We start from the raw sequence: 21,121 nt of genomic DNA, 5'->3' as shown, positions 1-21,121 counted from the left end.
TTAGAAAGTAAATAGCCATTTTCAAATTACTTTTATCAGCCTTGCCATATACGAATATCTCATTTATTTGATGTTACGTTAACCTATAATTATATTTATAAATGCACCGACAAAATTATTTTATCGAAAAAAAATTAAGATAATCCAAGCAAAAGAAACCGTAGGCACTAATTAGGTGATAAGTATTAAGTTTATTATCAATCTTTGTATAATTTGATTTCCAAATAGACTTACCCTATGCTTATCTATGTGCAAAGATCGTAGGTTGGGGTCGAAAAGCAGTTTTTCTGGCTCCAGGTTGACTGGCGATTGCCGCCGTCCCTTGTTGCATAACGACCATTCCGGATTTATCAAGCCCCAAAACGCCGGACCTTTGGGAACAAAGTTCTGTCTAAATTAATCTGTAAACATCATTTTATTATGATTAAACACTTGATAATTATTAACTGCGACTACTTTTGTTGATAAATTATTTATCTAGCAGTAAATAGTATGAACAAACTTCCAAGCAACAACATAAAATTAAACATAAAAAAAATTTTAACGTAATCTTATAATTTAGAATAGTCCTTGCTGTTGCATTGTTTTTAATCTAACCTAAAAAATATTAAATCAAAAACCATTTACATGCCGCTTCATCTTTAAGTACTGTACCCACTCAAATTACGATAGCGTACTTCAAGACAAATACGTACTGCGTAATATGTACAGAAAACACTAAAACTTTATGTGAATTATTTGCCAATTAATGAATACTCAATATTATGGTAGTACGATTAAACATCATAACAATAGTAATATAACACAGATAGATATTAACGCTCTATGAGAACTAATCACCTAATCGGAACAGCTTTCACCATTGCATTGTTTCCATTCATACCTAATGAATATTAAATCGGCCGCTTTCAAACACCACTTCCACACGGCTTTATTAACTTGTACATACTTTAAATACTAAAGTTACATATATTCGGATAAACAACGGACTATGTTTTATGGACGGCCATGCACACGCTGTTCATTATTATGAAATGAAACAGAAATTCTCTGTTAATTATCGCCATGACAATAGCTTATAATAAGCGAACACGTCGCATTTGGTTCGTATCTACGTCAATTAATACATGTTGTGAATTTAATGGACACATAATATCTATACAAATACCTATACTTATAGAGAAACCAACCTTTATGTATATTGCCAATTCTCTATTTCAATAATATAATATAATTTCAATAACTTAATCCTACTTCTAAAATATATACGAACAGTAATATTAGCCTACTGTTATTCTGTCTCTGGCTCTGATATATTGTTTTATCTGCTAGCTACCTAAAACAATATTGCGATTAAAAAAGAGTGATAACACTTTGTATTCAATTTCAATTCCAGTAAAAGGATTACACAATTACTTTCTATTTTTTTTTAACTTGTTTGAAAATGTCTCGCTATATCACTATAAAAGGATGCAAGACTACCGTCATTATATGGATTAATTATAATTTTATGAATTAACAATATTTGACCATTATGAAAATCATAATTGACACCCGACATTTTAGTTGACGACCAGATTAAATCATATAATCTACTAAGCTATAACTAGTCATCTAGATCCCGCTACAGAACAGGCTACCGCTTCTTTTCCCGTGGGTGTGATAAGAGGCGACTAAGGAGGTTTATGGTGGAAAGATAGACAGCAGTGTCTCTCTTAAAATATCACTAAAAGTCAAACTACGGTTGCAACTACTAGCATGTTATGTTCAACAGTGGACAGTTAACGGCTGATAGAACAAACTATAATATCACTAATATATTATTTTTGAATCAAACAAGCTGGAATCGATACTGAAGCTCCCACATTTGCCATAATCAAGTACTATTAAAAATGAATACGTAGTACGAAGCAATAAAAGCCAATAACCATTACCATAACAGTTTATGCCCTGAGTGTAAACTTACAGCAGTCGGTATCCCAAGGTATTTCAATATAGGGGAAAAGTGCTGTGCAAAAGTAGCCGAAGTGCTTTGGATCGCGTTCACGGTTTTATTATTTATGACCTTGAAAATTGCATGAGTAAGCCGGCGCAACGGTTGTGGTCACGCCCACTTTATGGGCACGCGTTAAGCGAATTTACCATTAATGCAAAATACTTTTTCGCTTTTGGCATTACTGTTTGCGAAATTTCGCTTGAATTATTTGTGGATAGTTAAACAGATAATTCTTTAAATGTTTTTTTTTTATTTATAACTTTAGGTACTTAATACTTTACACAAATCATCGTGTACTTACTTAGCATATAACATATTTAGAATAGAGAATGACAAACTACTTCTGATCAATCAAAAAGGTCTCATCACAAGAAAGTCGCAGGTATATCTAATACAAAAAAAAAAAACAAATTGACTGCAAAATAAAATTTTCAAGTTCAAAATGAAAACTATTAAATTATAACTATTATCTAATGGCTTCTTCAAAGGTAATAATATGACTAATTTTACCAAATAGATAGAGGACCTACTCTATTTCACTATTAATAATACAGCCCTCTCGTTTAATTAAACATACCGCAGCATTGGCTCTACTAATGCTACTAATGCGCGTGAATATTTCAAATGCCTGTTAGTACTACACAGATTCACAAACTTCAAAAAGTCAAACAATATTATGATTTTACTGCGTCGATTTAAAAATGTTATGGATTTGAATCTGATCGACAGCAAAGTTTTTCGTGTTTATTTAGATTTCAAATAGCCTCTCCGGCGATGGTAAACACTATTAATAACTCTGTTCGTGCTCTGTCACAATGGATTCGAATATACTCATTAAAAAATGATCAATCGGAAAGTCACAAATAGCTTCTGATTTATTACTTCGTTAACTACATATAATTTAAATTTTAAAATACTCGTAATTCATATTCCGAACTTACAAATTATGAAAAAATATTACATTATAGTAAAATAAAAACTTATCATTTGGAATTGTTTTATAAAGTAATAAACTACTTTGTTGTAAACTGCTCTTACTATTGTATAAAAACAATAGAAAGCTTACTAATTAATTTTGTACTCGTAATTATCTATTGAAAAAAAAAAACACAAATCAAATATGAATTTGAAATTAAAATTCACAATTCCTATTACGAATTACATAAGCATACCATAAATAAAAACAAAAAGAAGCACGTATCTAATACTCCATAAAACTGAAGAAAGACATCGTCGAATATAAGTAACAGAATGACAAGATACGACACCTCACAATTTGGTCCGCAACGTGGGTAATATGAATGCATGATAAATCGCCTGTATAAATTCCGTGTCACGTAAAACCGGCAAAAATGTTATCGGCACAGAGAAATTGATACGGCCCACAAACGAATGTTATGCGGCGGGCTTGCGGTGCTTCGGTGCATTGATTTTTTTACAATATGAACACATCCTGTTGATTTATCTCTTTCAGTCGCATTTAGTGTATGACAAATATTCTTTGTATATTTACTTATGTTAAAGTATTACTTTATTAGTACATACATACAATGATATTTTTTGGCTGATTTTCTATTTCTTGTTTGGAAAATTGTTTTATACAAGATAACTATAACCATCTTAGATATTCGTCAAGAAACTATCGTTAGTATAAAATGTATTTCTTATTCAAAGTTCGATTCAACTTTTTACTTCGACGCGTTGTTATCGCTGACATTTTGTCCATTTATGCGACAATTATATAAACAGAAATTTAATAGTATTTTTTGACGAAGCTTCCCAACTTTCTTCTTTTTATTTCCCCAATTGGCAATCGATAAACTTAATGCTAGTTTTATCACTGACATCAAATTTAAATAAATATAACTAAGCTATAATCTGTTATAAACACGCCTTATATAAAAATGCACGACATTGAATTTATTTTAAGGCGTAAGCAAAATAAGTACTGTCAATATTTAAACAAATACAAATACTAAATTCACCTGAGATAATAATTATAAGTAATTATAACTCAGGTGAATTTAGTATTCACTTTTTTATTGTCCTGCATACTGGTACATTCTAGTAATAAAAAATGTTTTATTGCGGAGCAAAATCTTAAATGTATACTCAAAATCTTAAGTATATACGAACTTCAAAATAAGCAACGTTTATGAAATAGTTGTACTACCATAATTATTTTGTTATTAAAATATTTAAAACACGTACATACTAAATAAATATTGCGACCATGCAAACAAAATAATAAAAGTAAGCCACTCATATTTCAAATGTGGATACATTAACTTTAATAGCATCTAGAATATTCTAAATTGAACTGTACTCACCTGAAATACCGTCGTACGTCCACCATTCCTCCCAGCTGACGGCACTCACGGCTGCAATCAAACCAAATCTAATTAAGTCTGCACACCTCTCATTATGAAAGCTACAGTCGCCCCTTACATATTGCAGTGAAATATATTGTAACACAGGACCATCAACTTCTCTAATCATCAGCTAAACAAAACAAGAGTATAATTAGAGTAAAGCTGTATAATATAGATAACAGTTATACAACTTTACGAAAAAAAACATAGAACTTTTAAACAGAAATTAGAAAATGACCATGTTTTATAAAGGACTAACTTGTGGCCGCTACTTCGTACGCGAAATTTAGAAGTGAAAAAAATCAATGTAATAGACTACTTCTAGATAGCGTATCACAATAAGCCAGTTTATAAGTTAGATCTTTAGAAATACACCTGTGAAAACTGCATCCAATTTCGTGCAGTAGTTTTTGTTGGATGCCGGAACAAACATACAGACAGACAGATAAAATTTATAAAAGTTAATGTTTTGGCTTCAATTGCTCTCATGAATATTTTCTAGTATACTATACTAAAATAATATTATGTATTTTACTAATAAATTATATTATTGTAATGAATATGAATATTCAACATAAACCATAAAACCATTTCCATTTTTATTTAGAAAAAAATAAGAGAATAAAAAGTACTTAAACCCTCTTAAAACAATCATTTATTCCAGTAAGCGGTTCATTTTCAAGACGAATTTGCGAAAGATTAAAATTTATAATTTGACTGCCTAAACCTTACTTAATTAAGATTATGAAATTATGATACTCATAATATTCCAAGCAATTATTTCAAAAACACTTAGTCGAGAATCTTGCGCGGTAATTATCTGTGAAGTACATTTTCCTATAACAAGATATTTTTCCTGTCTACGGAGCGCTTGGCAATATATAATTTAAGAGCTTAATAAAAACAATTGAAACTAATCTGTCTGTCTTCATACTAGACCTTTTACGAGATAAGCTGTAAACTGAAAAAAATTATGTCTAGAATTTTTATCCCTTGATTCTTCCATTTCATATCTAAGCTAACACTTATACCGATTTCAAAAAATCTTAAGCTCTGCCTGTAAATGCGATTTGATAAGGTATTTACATTCCTCCACATTCGCATTCTCTAAATCGTTTGTTCCATCCTTTTCTCTGACATTCTTTCCACATATCCAAACCTAAAGTCAATCCTTTCTTATTTTAAAACCGATACTTTCAAATCAACTTGCTCTCGTACTACTGTATTACGATCGCGGTCTGCCACCAAACTGTTAAACTAAAAATGAATAGTGTTTGAATTCTTTCAACAACACACCAAACCAATAAACAAAGCAACGACACCAGAATACATAACTAGAACTGTGTACTCGAAATACACCTATACGCCGATCTCGAAACTTACTCGATATACGCCTGATTTATGTTTTTAATTTAAATTTTTGCATTCGCCGGGCGAAGTTTGCCACGGACGCGCCGCCTGCATCACAAATATATGTTGGCTACAGCGGAGTCGAGAGATCGTTTCCAGTTTCGATTCGATACAGCTTGAGCGAACTGTCGACTTTTAATCTTTTAATGCTACTCAACAAACTTCAGACTCGTTGAATACGACATTTGCTTTTATTCAAAATAATACTGAATATTTTGTATGACATATAAAATATTATTCAGTATTATTACGTAGTAGTAGCGTACGTTTATAATAATATTTTGTATATTTAAGAACGTTTATTGTATGCGATTAATATATACTAGTACTTACCTAAAATAAGATTGGCTATTAACTATAACTGTCGTTTTGAGAACAGGGATAACATTAACCGAGCTCCGGAGGCTGCATGGACACTAAGTAGAGCTCAGTGCGGCTTAGAGCAACTTTACCGTCGAAAACAGCACCTGAGGCATAGCATTGCCCGCATTGTGCCCAATCTATGAATTGCTGAACTTTGGAATAGGTGCAAACCTTGTATAAGACTATGAATCGGCTTAGCATTGTTTTTTTATACAAAATTACTGACACAAATACTAAATCATTTCATAAATATTAGATTCATAATAAATTATGAGTATTTTTAGGTGTTCACGTGACATGCTTTTTGAACAATGCCAACATTTTTATATTTTAATTATTATTATTAAACTATGTAATTTTAAATACATAGTATAGACATCTCGGAATAAAGAAAGACTCTATTGGTTTGATTTCGATTTCGATTCCGAATATAAAATAATACGTCAATCATAAATACATACAAATATTACATCTATTATTCTATTGATGCTGGAGATTGTTGGCAGTTTGTGGAATTTAGAATTCATCTTTATAAAAATGCTTGTATTAATTTCACAAGTACCGCATACATATTTATTCACCTTTAAAAAACTATACAAGAATTATCTATGTACTATTTAACCTATAAATCTTATATATATATGTTTAATGTTTATATTTATTAATATTTTATTCTATTTTGTTTGAATGAGCATATATATATTTTTGCACGCCTAATATTTTCTTTCATATGCTGTGAAAAAGTAATGACATTTTATTTGCTCATTTCATTTTTTCTCGTTTGTTGTTTCGTATATTTTTTTTTCTTTCTTCTTTCTTTAAATATTGTCTTTCATATGCTGTGAAAACTATGTATACGATTATTACTAAGTGATTACTTTTAGTTACTTTCGTCAGCTAATCTGTCTAATCTAAAATAATAATAACTAATTTGTACAATCTAAAATATTTTTAAGATCCTTTCCCAATATATGGAAGTTTGACTTAAAATTCATTCATATGTGTTTGTAACAAAACTACATATTCAGTCGAAATATATATTTAGACACAAATGTCACATTGAATTTTTATGCATTGCTGCATTTTGCAGACTCGATTCCTTCACAGAGCTTGAAAGTGCTCGCCCGAGAAATGCCAGTCAGCGTCTGTTGTTTAGTCTTTACTCCCTAATCCCCGTACAGGAGTGCCCGGGGAAATTCCATGTTTGAACAACTACATTTATATAAATCTAAGAGAATATTCAAATTATAGTATTTATCTACTTTGTTAGATTAATATTCAGATATATATTATATTTAAATTTATTTTATGCATTTAAACATAATTATTGTTTGCCGCTATTTTAAATAGTTAGCCGTCATCATTTTACTGTCCATTTTACAGACCTTTTGACCGCTTATGTGGTCGTGGAAATAATTACAATATGTATGTACTGACTTTGATATGAAAAGATAAAAAAAAATAAAAATCAAGCTCAAAGCTGTAATAAAATAAATGTAAGCATGATATAATGAATAACACTTCACCGGTATCGATGTCGCAATCAAAATGTTGAAAACGTGAGCAATTCGCTGCCGACGAACTTCACAAAGAGCCTCAACCATGCATCGGAAATGAATCAGTTTCCGTTTTGAGTGAGCCAAATGATATTATCTGTCTTCCGTATGCATTCTAAACGAGACCCTACCATCTGTGCAATACTGTTCAATGCAGTTCCGCCAGTCTAATTTCAACGAAACGCATTACATTTGGAGACACATTGCAGGTTCCTTTTAAATTGGTAGTAAAAGTTCGCGAATTTTCAGAATCAGTAACTAAGTGTTTAAAAGCATGAGGTTTCTTTGTAAAAATTAACATAGAATTCAAACGAGATATATATATACATATATATAGGCTTTGAACTAACCTATTATCGACAGGTGTATTTAAAAACCTTGTTAGAAAACGAACAATTTTCGATTTTCTAATGCAATCAGAATATAAAAAGAAAATATATGTTTTGAAATATTGTATACTATACGAGCTATCTAGCCTTTGAATATGAATAGACATGTAAATAAAATGACCGATTTTCGTATGTTATGAGTCAGAACCTGTGAAAAAAATATTGAAATATCATCGAAATATAAAATAAATAAACAAAATACTGTGAAATAGGCAATTTCACGGTGCATTGGACGTTCTTTGCGTGGCGTATGCATGTGCAAGGATACGCCGCAGCGCACCCGCAACCACTGCTCGTCAGCACCCGCATCACAAAAGCTTCGATCACGCGAATAATTTTAATTTATTTTCTAGCATTTCAGATATCGGTTATATAATTTAAAATAATATTCATACCAGTAGTTAGTTAGCATGAATAATTAAAACAATATCTTGGAAAAATGTTCAACTACAAAATAAACTGCTGCTATAATTATCATACGGCAAACCAACCACAAAAACATGAAACTTCATAATTAAATCAGTTTAGACTTTGTAGACCGATTTTGATAAATCTTTTTTACTCCCATGTTGATTCAGTATCAAATTTATGACGACTTAAATCGTAATTTTCCTTTGCCAAACAAACTTACTTGTCGTAAAGCAAAATTTACACTAATAAAGGATCTCGATTCACGTTTCCGTGTTATAAATTCAAATATATTCAAACGTCTACAAAACATCTTGTCAATCATTGACGGGTTATTTTTACTATTGAAATCACTATTTTAATCGCAAAATGTATAACTTATAATAATAAGTTTTATTTGACTATCTACTGAATACAGATTGAAATTAAAATAATAATTATAAACTAACGATTGTTTGAACATGGATATTGTATACAGATACTATTATAGTTTAATTATTTCGCCTTTCGCCAATATTGATTGAAATAGTTGCACAACCATATTTATTGGGCGCAAATTACGTAATCAATATTGTTAGCGTCTGTATAAAAAAATCCTTAAATATAATTTAATTCACGTATTTCATATAAATATTCAAAAGCGGAAACTTTACTAAACTTTTTAACTTTAAAACTTTACTTACTTTTTTGATACTTCTTTAAGTATTTTATTTTATTGATAACGAAATTTCACTTGATCTTTTCGATTACATTTAAAATTTGAACATGAAACCGTATATGTCGCAAACTTCTTCATGGGACGTGAACAAGTGCATTTACGACGACCCTCTTGTTTGGACCACATTACCTGCTTTCCATCGGGTGGGGTGTAGTCATTTTGACTAACCCCTATAAAAACAATTTCCAAAGCAATAAAGAATTTAACTTAAAAAATAATCATAATGTCTGCTACTCAACTGATGCCATATCATTATTATTGCATAACATAACAGGCAAGCACTTCATGTTTTGATCCAATATAGTGGACCGTTTGAGTTTATTTTCTGGGTTCATTGAATATCTACTCAAGCATGGCTTTATTTATCTTACTATTGTGAGGAAAATAAAGAGCATTGTTCAGAGTAAATCTTGGTATATCATACATTGTATACTATGTACACACTATAAAGATGGAAATTATATACAGTAAAACCAAAGTTTCAAATGGTAAATCAACACATGATTGCAGTAATTACATTATATTGTAACACAATGAAAATTGTTCAAATTCTGAAAGTTAACCTGAAAACAATATTACAATGCTCAGAGAGTTTGGGAAACAGTAAGGATGAATTTATTAATGAAGGTAGGTCAAGTTTCTGGTTTATAATAATGGTTGTTAGAAAACAAATTAAAAGCGCTGTTCTAGCCAATGACACTTTGTATAATCTCTAAAAATTTATTTCTATTTTTTAGAACACAATTTCTTACTGATAAACATTCGTAATAATAATATATAATCATTTATAACAAAAGATGAAATTGGACTAATGACAACATCAGAAAATGAACTACAACATAGAACTACCTGGTCCTTGTTTAAATGAAAAGAATAACGTAAGAACAACATGGAAAATTATTAGACAACTCATTCGAGTAAAAAAAAATGCTAGTAAAATACTATTAGATATATACATATATTTAAACTTAATAAAATATTGAAGGAGTAAAAGCGACATACATACACTCATGTTGATTTATTTCCACCTTACCTTGTTCATGGACACTCCTTTTCGATAGCTATACTATTAATTAGGTTTCCATTGTATTTCCTTTAACCCTTAACTGGTATGGTGGGGGCCGTGCGTCCCCCACGCACGACATTTTCTTTGTTTCCTACCAAACTAAGTATCGTGTGTAGCCACCATTTTAGGTATTCTCATTAGGTCGCCTGTCGCGACGGGTGCCTGACGTTTGGCGCTGCATCACTTACTAGGAAGCATGTATGCACATGTTGGGGTCCACGCGACCCCCACGATATCAGTTACGTTAGTTGTTTGGTCTGGCAATTTTATTTGTTTTGTATTTTTTTTACAGTTATTTAATTAAGATGTTGAGGATTTTAAGTGATAAAACAATAGAAGAGATTATGAACGAAGATTCTGATTTGGAATCACTGATTGGTGGCATGCCAGAAGATGCCAACAAGAAGATACTGTTACAGTGTGTAAGTGACAGAAAAAAGATGGAAAATTTGCTACTAAGTGCAATAATTGTTTACAATTTATTTGCAAAGTAGATAGAAGCACAAAAACACTATGTGATACATATTAAGACTGAATAGTTTCGTAATGGTGTTCATAAGTATTAAGATTGGAAGTGAGTTTAATTCATGTTGATTTTTGTGAAATGTTAATTAGAGACTATAAAGTGTTGTTATTTTAAGTTCATTTATTAAAGATTAAGTGAAATATTATTAGTTTTTATCATAACTATCCAAAAAGAAATTTTCATAGTTTTTTGTAAGATAAAAAATAAAGTACCAAAACTATTTTTCTATTTTGAAATCTTTTGTAGTATTTAAGTAAAAAGAGTTATATAATTAAAAACAAATTGATTACATTAAACAAGACTATTATTTATCACTTATGAGCATTTATTCTAGTACGTAGTTAAAACTTGCTTGCTAGAAGCAAACATACTATGGGGGCCGCGCGGCCCCCACGATACCAGTTGCGTATGTCGAATTTACGATACCAGTTAAGGGTAATATCCGTGAAAGTACGTTTCTGTTTTTTTTTTTTTAATTTTTTAAATTAAAATCCGAAATTTATATTCACGTGTTGATCCAAGGCAAAATGTTCTCACCTTAAATCCACAAGTAGATCCATGGGAATATTTTCCTCATCAATCACACTAACCTCTTGTTTGAATTTTTTTACTCAACACAACAGATTCACACATGATAAATAATCTAGATACATGATCATGACTCTTACTTCGTGATTTTGCGGAATTTCTTCCCTTTCATTGTCTTTAATACAATACTAATCTTTCATACAAACAAAATAAACAAACTAAACAAAATATTGTATTTATAGTTACGTTTAAATAAATTATTAATTTGATTTAGTTATATGGATAGATAATATTTTTTGACAACGATACCTGATAATATATAGAGATTATTTAAAGGGCACGGCAATTATCGAGGAAATAGTGCCCTGTTGCTTGCGTTGACATTGCAAAACAGCAAAGCAACACATGATATATAAATATATAAACTATTCAAATATTATGTATATCTTTACGTCTACTGTCATTAAAGCTATAAGGTAGAGCAGCCGCATGTTCACGTTAATATTCAAAACATACTCGTATCATGGGCGACGGGGCATGAGCTACATACAACCTATGCAAATTCTGCACTATTGTATTTGAACTCTCTAAGTAAGCTATCATTAAAATTGTTTGATGTCATAAATAGCCTTCCGAAGGAGAAACATATAGCTCCTTTTATAACTTTAATTGCCACTTATAACGACTTCAAGATACTTAGTAATAATATATAATGTCAATACTGGTGATTATTAGCAACTGAAGCTTAATGCTAAGGGTATAAGTCTATTACATCTCAATTTCAAACCATATGAGATTTCTTATTTTTTTTCTTGGTACAAACGGAAGTGATAATAAAATTACGAAGTATGGAGGCATGCATTTATGCAGTTTTTAAGTATTTTAACTACGAAATCGCCATATAGGCAACCTACTATAATTTTTAATAGTGCTATTCTTTTCTACAGACGTTGATGACTGCATTTTATATCGATGCATAGTTAGCTTCTATACAATTATATGCATAAAGAACAACATTTCTCATACCTTCTACTTTATATTATTCTTTGTTCACTCAGACCTACCCAAACGAAATTAGATAAAAGAAGTAAAGAAATAAATAAAATAATCACTCAGTAAGACCCTCAGTCAGAAATTGGATAATAAAGGAAGAAGTATATTCACTAATACGTAAAATAAACAACAAATGTCCAAACAAATAATTGGAACTGAATAATTTATACACAGGGCGTTCTCACGCTGAAATCAAATAAACAGGGCTAGTTGGGAAAGTTATTACAACCCAAAACCTATTAATGCTATTTTTTTTCTTATAAAAAAATAACAACCTTTTTATTACACAATCACAATTAAACGGGTAAACGGATTATAATCAAAATTGTTAGACAAATATCTCAAAGCCTATATTAATAAATGTGATAATTATTAGATCCTAGATCTCAGATTCTCGCAACCAAAAGTCAGTGGATCGAACTATATTAAAAAAAAATTTTAACCTACCACACCATTTCTAACTTTTATCCATTAAAAAGAAAGGTATTTTTAATGGATGAAAATGGAATCGTAACTCCGCCCGCACTATCGACATACACTGGCGGGGTACCAGTGAGGGATAATAAATGAGGACAGGCCGGTTAGCCCATCATAACGAATTCCACAATAATTAACCTACGAGGTCGACCTGATAGGGTATATTGCTAATAATGAGGCTGTTATACCCTATTACTAACAATCCCTCCCCACCCCCTTAGAAAACTTAGAGATATATATTAAAATTCACCGATCCAATACTGATTAAATATGAACCTGTTTTTCAATTTTACTATAGGATGTTTCAGAAAGGGTATATTAAGGTTTCTTCAGGGTCGGCAACGCGCACGTTGTCTTTAATGTTGTGTCTATGGGCTACTGTAACCGTTTACCATCAAATGGGTCATATTCTTGTTTATCATTTTCATGGAAAAAAAATCGTTAGTTCAATAGTTTTCTCGTGATTTAACAATATATATTTTAAGTTTAACCTTTAAATAAAAAGGACTACAATATTCATGCTTTATTCATGAATATACACTATTCCTATAATGAGAGTTATTTATACCCTAAATTTAAGTCTCAGTTATCCTTAAAATCCTATTATTTCCTATTGAAACTTTTACTTAACTAAGTCTATATACGTACATATACTATTGTAATATTAAAACAATAAAAAAATATGTTTCCAATGTTCTTGATAATGGAAACGTATAAAATCAGTAATAGCCAGCAGATAGTTTCTAAAAACTAGTAAATTGAAAAGAAAAAATACAGTAAATAAAATCCTCTCTATTTTATTTCACTTAAAAAAAGCAAATAAAAGTTTAACTAAGTGAAATATTAAAAAAAAACTCTTGGGATAAGTAATCAAGGAATTCCAATTGCAATATCGTGGCCTAAAATTCTGTTGTGTTTTGCAGATATTAAACTTTTTAATGAAACTTGGTTTAAATGAAAGATGAGTGAAAATAAAATATAATCAGGTGCATTGTAGTTTCCTGCTCTCAGCTAGCCGCAACCGCAAAGGGTTTCTAGATAAAAGTAGGTAAAAATTTTGGTAATTTTGATTAACTCATTATAATTTTTGATAAGATTAACGCCAAATGGAAGTTTACTCTTTTCTGTAAACGTTAATATACAGTCTATAAGGCCTTCGAAAAATTAGCACAAAGAAGAGTTATCAAAATTTATAATATTAGTCTAGATGATGGTTCTGTAGTTAGGAAAATTATCTCTTTTTGGTAAAACCTACACTAAACGCAAGTTTATTGTTTTTTTTTTTTTTTCTATACAACAATATAGGGTTGTCTTTAAAATAATTGATGCAAATAAGGATTACGACGTTGACGACTTTTATTTAGATTATTATTATATTTTAGATCATCTTTCATTCATTAAAATTTTCATTTCATTAAAAAGTTGTACACATTCAAAATTAAACGGTGGGATCATTGGCTATTAAGAGAAATAGAGAAAAAGTGTTATAAACAGTTCTAAGTTGGATATCGAAATAAATACGAAGGCTATATATGTAATTTTTTTAAATATTATAGCCAAATTGAACTAATATATAGTGACTATAACAATCCTAAATATTAAACATATTTTGTGAAATGAAATTAAAACACTCTTTAATTTTTTTTTTTTAATATTCATACATCTACTGCGCTCCCTTATATAGATTTATTTCTAATTATGCATTCTAGTGGCAACCCTACTATATCTCACATTTGGCATGTTATCCCATTCGTTTTGAAACCTCACACAGTTACATACAGTAAGATCACAAATGATTATCAATGATCATAGATCTTATCAAAATTATAGATTTATAAATGATCATAATCAATCAGAAAAAAATTTCAAATGTTTTCAAAAGAGAGGAGGTTCTAAATTTTCCTATGTTATCTTTTTATGCATTTTACGCAATAACTTTACCAATTCTGAGCTGATTTTAATTATTTATTTTACAACTACATATGAAAATAGTCAACTATTTGACGCGAAGTGCAGCCGCTTATCATTTGTTTTATTTATGGAGAACTTTACACGACAGAATGACGACATTACTGTTTACAATGAATAATAATTTAAATTTTTTTCAAAAACTAAAGATATTTATTAGTTTTTTGTTTACATTGTTTGGCATTTTTTGTGTCATAGAGAGTTGTGGTTTGAGGATCTGACTTTTAATATTATAGTCTGGTGCTATATTATATCTATTTACCTAATCACACTAAAACATCTAAAAGAATTAATTTAAAATACCATAATTTTATACATTATATTTAGACATATATTTCATAACAATTTATCTGAACCCCACCCAAAGACGCAAACTAAAGCTAGTTAAATTTATAAATATTATAACATTTTTTTTTATTAGTTTCACAATTTTTATTCCGATAATAGTAATAGTTTAATGAATTATACGCACGCATTACCTATAATGGTTAATCAATACAGTAAACAGTTAATCAGTCAATAAATAGTTTGAACTACCTATTTCAGTAACCTCAGATATAAAGGTATAGCAATATGGTTATACGTAATAATTGTAACTAAATCTGTTTGTCTTGTCTAAAGATCAGGAGGAGTCAAACTACTAAATTAAGTGAGATAGCAATCAACGCATACATTAGCGTTCCGTGAATCCGAATTTTATTAATGAAATAATTAATAATTACTAATTTTATAATACGACTACTAAATTATTAATATACTAATTTTCTTATTCGAATGATTTTACTAGTATGTAAAAAACTTTTCTTTCAATAACGATTATACTATTTTTTTTTTTTGTTTTTACTACTAACTTGACCAATGAATATCGAAATATACTACATGGCAACACTATTGATCATTAAAAAAGGGCATTCCAGCGATCGGGTCGACTCGACTACGTTCGTACTGACTCGTACATGAACTGCTAATCTAAGAACAAAGATTTACATAGAAGGAATGATAAAATAAAAACTGTAAATCATTTATAGGCAACAATTTGCCTCTTCTTCTTATGTAAATCTAATTAGTAAAAAGAGGAAGAAAGATACACCATCAGTTGCTATTTTTCTCAATTCATAGCAGGTCAGTGTATAGAAAATGTTTGATATGTCAATTATTTATCAATGACAAATTTGACATTACTAGATTATATGTTCGACACAGTTTATGTAGAAAATATGCAAGCATCTGAATTTGGTAGGGTTATAAGAGCGTATAACATTTCCTATACACTAACCTGCTATCAATTGACAAAAGTAGCAACTGATGGTATATCTTTCGTCTTCTTTTTACTAATCATATTTGCATAAGAAGAAAAGAAGCAATCATATGATTTACAGTTTTTATTTTATCATTTCTTCTATGAATTCCTTGTTCTTAGCTACTAATGAATGATTTTAGCGACTAGTAAGTAGAATCGTATATTCGAATAATTCGAATGAATTGCTCAAACGAATAATTAGTAGTCGAGTTAGTAAATTCGTGCATTGCTAACTTACACAGAAATAAATGGTAAATTATTTTGTAGAAGAAATGTTTGGAGCTTTTTATATAAAAAGAACCCTTACTACAGACTTTTTGTTATTTATTTGTTGCGAAAGCAATGATTTTTTTAACAATAGTATGATAGTACCTAATACGAAGGTAAATTTTTAAAATCATAACTACCCCCACATTATGTAGTTCGATTCAGGCAGTTAATAATTAATTGTGCTATAATTAATAGTGATTTTTTAAATGTATTTATTAAACAATCCGACTTAATTTCCGCAAATGGATTAAAGTGATCATCGCGCTATCATTGAATATTTCCATAACAAGGAATTATCATCAAAGGTCATTGATGTCCTCATGCATGATTTTGCTCCGTCATATTCTTCCGTAAAAAATGAATTATAGAATTCAAGCGTAATAGAGATATGGTAAAAACGAACCCTTTCCTGGAAGGCCATCGCGTCCACTATTCATAAAAATATTGGAAAGGTGCTTGATTTCATTATGAGAAACCGCAGATTAAAAATTATACCAATAGCCTATTATAACAATATATTACAGGCATCTCATAATCAAATAATTAGGTTTCCGTTAGCGTAATAGATCCTGCGACTGCTTTTAGAACATGATTTTCTTTTTAATTAAATTCGTCAATTAAAAATAGTCATTTTACGCCATGGTTTGGAATTATTAGAAGCCGATCCAGAGTTTTTTTAATTGCTTTGTTCCTATCAACGAGAGTACAGCAAATAAACGGACAAATCTATTGTTATACTTTTATAATCTACCTGAACCACTTTTTTAAATGAAATTGTTACATAAGATATAAAAAAATTACTTAAATATTTCTTTAATTTTTTTATATTAACAGTAAAGATTAGTGCCGTATATTAATCTCAAGCTAATTATAGGCATTAATTATAATAAACGCAAATAATAAAAACACAATTGTGGTCTCTCTTTAATTATAATATATAAAGCTGCTGTTTTAGAAGCGTAGGTAATTTTAGTGTTGCGTTAGGACGATGCTCAATGAAGCAAAGTTAAATTAAAGTCGTATGCGGATTTTCCGTCGGTCTCTCGAGCAAAGGCCGGTCACACCTGCGCCAGACCTACTGAAAACAGAATATTATGCTGAAGATACACTTTTTGTACTTATAATTTAAATGAATTTATAGTTTTTATATTTTATTTTCCGGGATGTCACTGTTATAAAGCTTTAATTATACAACTATTTCCTTAAAAAGAAATTGCTTCTTTTATTTTACCTTATTAATCTTTTGACGATTGAAACTGCGATTTTGATTTTCGAATTTTAAAAGCTTTTTAAATTTAGAAATTCCGCGTTCTAAATTCAATAGAATATTTTCAATCTAGTGTAACTGGTTAAGTAATTTTTTTACGCAAACGTATCAATAATTTTTTGCTAAATAAAAAAAGCAGTCTTTATAGAGCCTTGCTATCAGCAAATAAGTAAAAAAAAAAACTAAATAACAATCAATTGTATACATTATTTGCTATCGGCAACTAACATGCTATAAACTTAGTAAAATGAATTTCCACTAATCAAAATAAATTACTTATTATTCTACTAGTATTTCTAAATAAATTTATGTAATAAATAGACCAAAATAATTACATGCTAATATAAGGACTTTTGGCATTCATTTTTCTCTGCCCACCTGTGACATAGGGACATGACATGAAGAAGCTAAATAAAAAAAATAAACACCAAGTCATACATTCCATTTTCCCATTGGGGTCAATATACAGAAATCTCGTTTCATTTAACCAATGTTAAATCCATAACTCTGTACACGAGGAATTCAAATATCATGCATACAAGCGTATTTTTTCTTCGTGATCAAAATTTTTCAGTACTGACGGAATTCCTTCATACATGTACATACATATATGAATGAAACTTAGGCATTTTTCCACACATAATATGTACTCTTATATTTTATTCATTTTTAAATTTATTTTCAGGGCAGGTATACAGGACCTACACACCAGATTCTTACAAAACAGCGACCTAGTTGCAAGCAATATATGCTGCCAGTCGACTTCCACGCAATTCTCTCTTATTACTAACGGTGGTACATGATTAACTCCTAGAGAATTCTTTACCATGAATCAATTGACCTGGCTTCAATCTAAATCTTAAATAAAAAGAGCAGAACATATATTAATCAGTAGTAAACATCTTTATAATCTATTGCGTTTATATTATTAGGATTTGATAGTGTAATGAGTCTTATAGATGTATTGAAATAGCAAATCGATTCCTAGTTTATAACACGAAATGCATTACGGTTGACACGTGACTTAGATATGATGTCCCATAGGATAGGCGAAGTATTAGCAACACACCTGTCTATTCATAACTACATTAAGGAGATGTAGATTTATGAATAGGTATTTGACAGTAACAATGATGTTAAGTGCAGTTTGACCTATGAGAATGCATTGGTGTTTGAATTGTGAGGATGGAGGTTAGTTATATGTACCTACAAAGTACAAACCACACACACTCATATATGCTCACAAACATACACTGCAAAGAAATATATACTCACTACACACTGGCTTAATTCATAAAAGTGTGTAATTTAACAAAATATTATAGAAATATTGTTATAAAGGATATTCAGACTTATTGCGTAACATCGGGTTTCCATTGTTTTTTTTTTTTTTAATTATGGTTGTCTTAATATTTAGTTTAATCATATTTTCATCTCAATCTAAATAAAAAATGTGCAAGTTTAGCATGACTAACAACATTATTCAACAACTTAATTAACCTAAATGAGAACTAAGCTCCGAATATTGAGAAATAATAAACATACATAAATTGTATAAAATTAGACGTTAGATTACTGCTTTTCCTCAAAAGCGTTGACGTAAAACTTCACCGTCGGCTTCGTTTTCGATTTAAAAGGCGTGTAAATAAAGGAGCGAAACAATGGGAGGAGAGCAAACAAGGTCATAAAGCACGTCACAAGAACGAGCCTATATATATAATCAGCTTAGTGATAAATTGGCAAATAGCACGCGACCGACGCAGCTGCTTCCGCTGTTGCCGACGGCTGACGGCTTCGCTTGTCTTTGCTTCGTTCACCTAATGCCGTATTGTCGCCGTCGTCCGATCAAAGGAAATATTGGCCTGACCTACATAGACAGTAAACATCGAGTAACAAACATACGAGTATGTATAACAGGAGCCGGCTTTTAATTGGTAGCTCCACGGTGATTTCCTTTTATGTGAATATATCATTTTTATATATTAATAGCCACCTGCATTCACCTACTCTCTGCAATGCATTTAAAGTCGTCATTATATCTAGAGGCGGGTTGTACTACATGTAGTACACTACATTGCATTTGCTTGTACGAGGTCGCCACTCAAGAACCTTTCTTTCTCATCGGTTGTCGGTTCTTCTTACTGAGTTATATATATAGGTAGCTCGGGACCGCTCCTTATAGTAGTCTACAGGGGAGACCTATGTTCAGGAGTTGACAGATAATGACTGATATGATAATGACGATGATGATATATATCTTTGTCCTCGTGAATCAGTATATTGTGTCCTATGTGTTTATTTAGAATATAATCTACTTATGAACCAAATGTCATTCAAATCCGTTCTATCGTTTAAACGTGATTGAACATTACATTCAACCATTTTAACAAACTTTTACATTTATAATATACTAACATTATTAAGATCATCATCATCATCCTGTAGCTTTACCTGCATTAATTTGGATAAAAATATTATCAGATTATGTTCTATATTAGTATCAAATTTTATTGAAATCCGTGCAGCCGTTTAACGTGATTAAGTAACAAATATATAATTATGATCATTATTGAAACATCCTTAAAAAATATTATAAATAAACGCATTAAAATATATTATTATATTATATGTTATTAAAAGCACTTTTTAATCTTAATAAGATTGCATAAGACGCAGACAAAAGAACGGGACACTATAAGTGCATAATATTATAGAACAATTTAGTTTACAACTAATAAAAAAATATAGGTAGTAATTAGATAAGTAAGTACTAATAGAATGAATACATTTTTAAATACATAATAGTAATAACACTCTAAATGAATACGTTGATTACTGTATTTACTTAAAATTCTTTATTCTAACATACATAACTATAATAGTACTAATAGGTAATTACATCTCATTAAACAAATTAAAAGTATTTAGAAGATAAATACGTAAGCATTAGCAACATTTTATACGAGTACTTATAGTTATATTAAGGAATAGATAACTTGATTCTCTTTATAGTTTCCTCCAAAAAAATACAATAGTAAAGTTATTATAGATATAAACAATCGCATATAATATGCATATATATATATATATATATATATATATATATATATATATATATATATATATATATATATATTTATATAAATAATCATTTAATTTCATAATTATTTCTAGCATTATCGATGAAAACTATTATTATGTCGCGGTAAGTTTTTAAGTTGCTTAACCACAGGTAAACTAAGTGGTGTAAAACACTAATTACAACATTGCATGTTTTAGTTGTGCTTTTTTTTTTATTTTAATGCGTTTTTAGTTACTTTTTTATAATATTCATATCCAAGCTATAATTTACTGCTTAAACTTTATAAATTTATAATCTCTGTATATCTAGGCACTTCAATATATACATTATTTTTACAGTTATTTGTTATATCTATATAACACCTACCTACAT

At 29.8% G+C, this 21,121-nt stretch overlaps 1 protein-coding gene across 2 annotated transcripts in view; it reads right to left on the bottom strand.

Annotated features, from left to right (window-relative positions):
- LOC113509121 (carbonic anhydrase-related protein 10) overlaps positions 1 to 21,121 on the bottom strand; it is a 97,869-nt gene that overhangs the window by 16,446 nt on the left and 60,302 nt on the right. For both annotated transcript variants that reach the window (XM_052895742.1, XM_052895741.1), the window contains exons 3-4: positions 4,327 to 4,377; positions 235 to 371 (exon numbers count right to left, since the gene is read on the bottom strand). In XM_052895742.1, the coding sequence (XP_052751702.1) occupies positions 235 to 371; positions 4,327 to 4,377 (188 nt within the window). The remainder of the gene's footprint in view (positions 1 to 234; positions 372 to 4,326; positions 4,378 to 21,121) is intronic.

This window comes from Galleria mellonella, unplaced genomic scaffold (genome assembly GCF_026898425.1).
Source record: "Galleria mellonella isolate WM207_F2 unplaced genomic scaffold, CSIRO_AGI_GalMel_v1 utg310, whole genome shotgun sequence".
NCBI lineage: Eukaryota > Metazoa > Arthropoda > Insecta > Lepidoptera > Pyralidae > Galleria > Galleria mellonella.
This window is presented reverse-complemented; position numbering and strand designations above follow the sequence as displayed.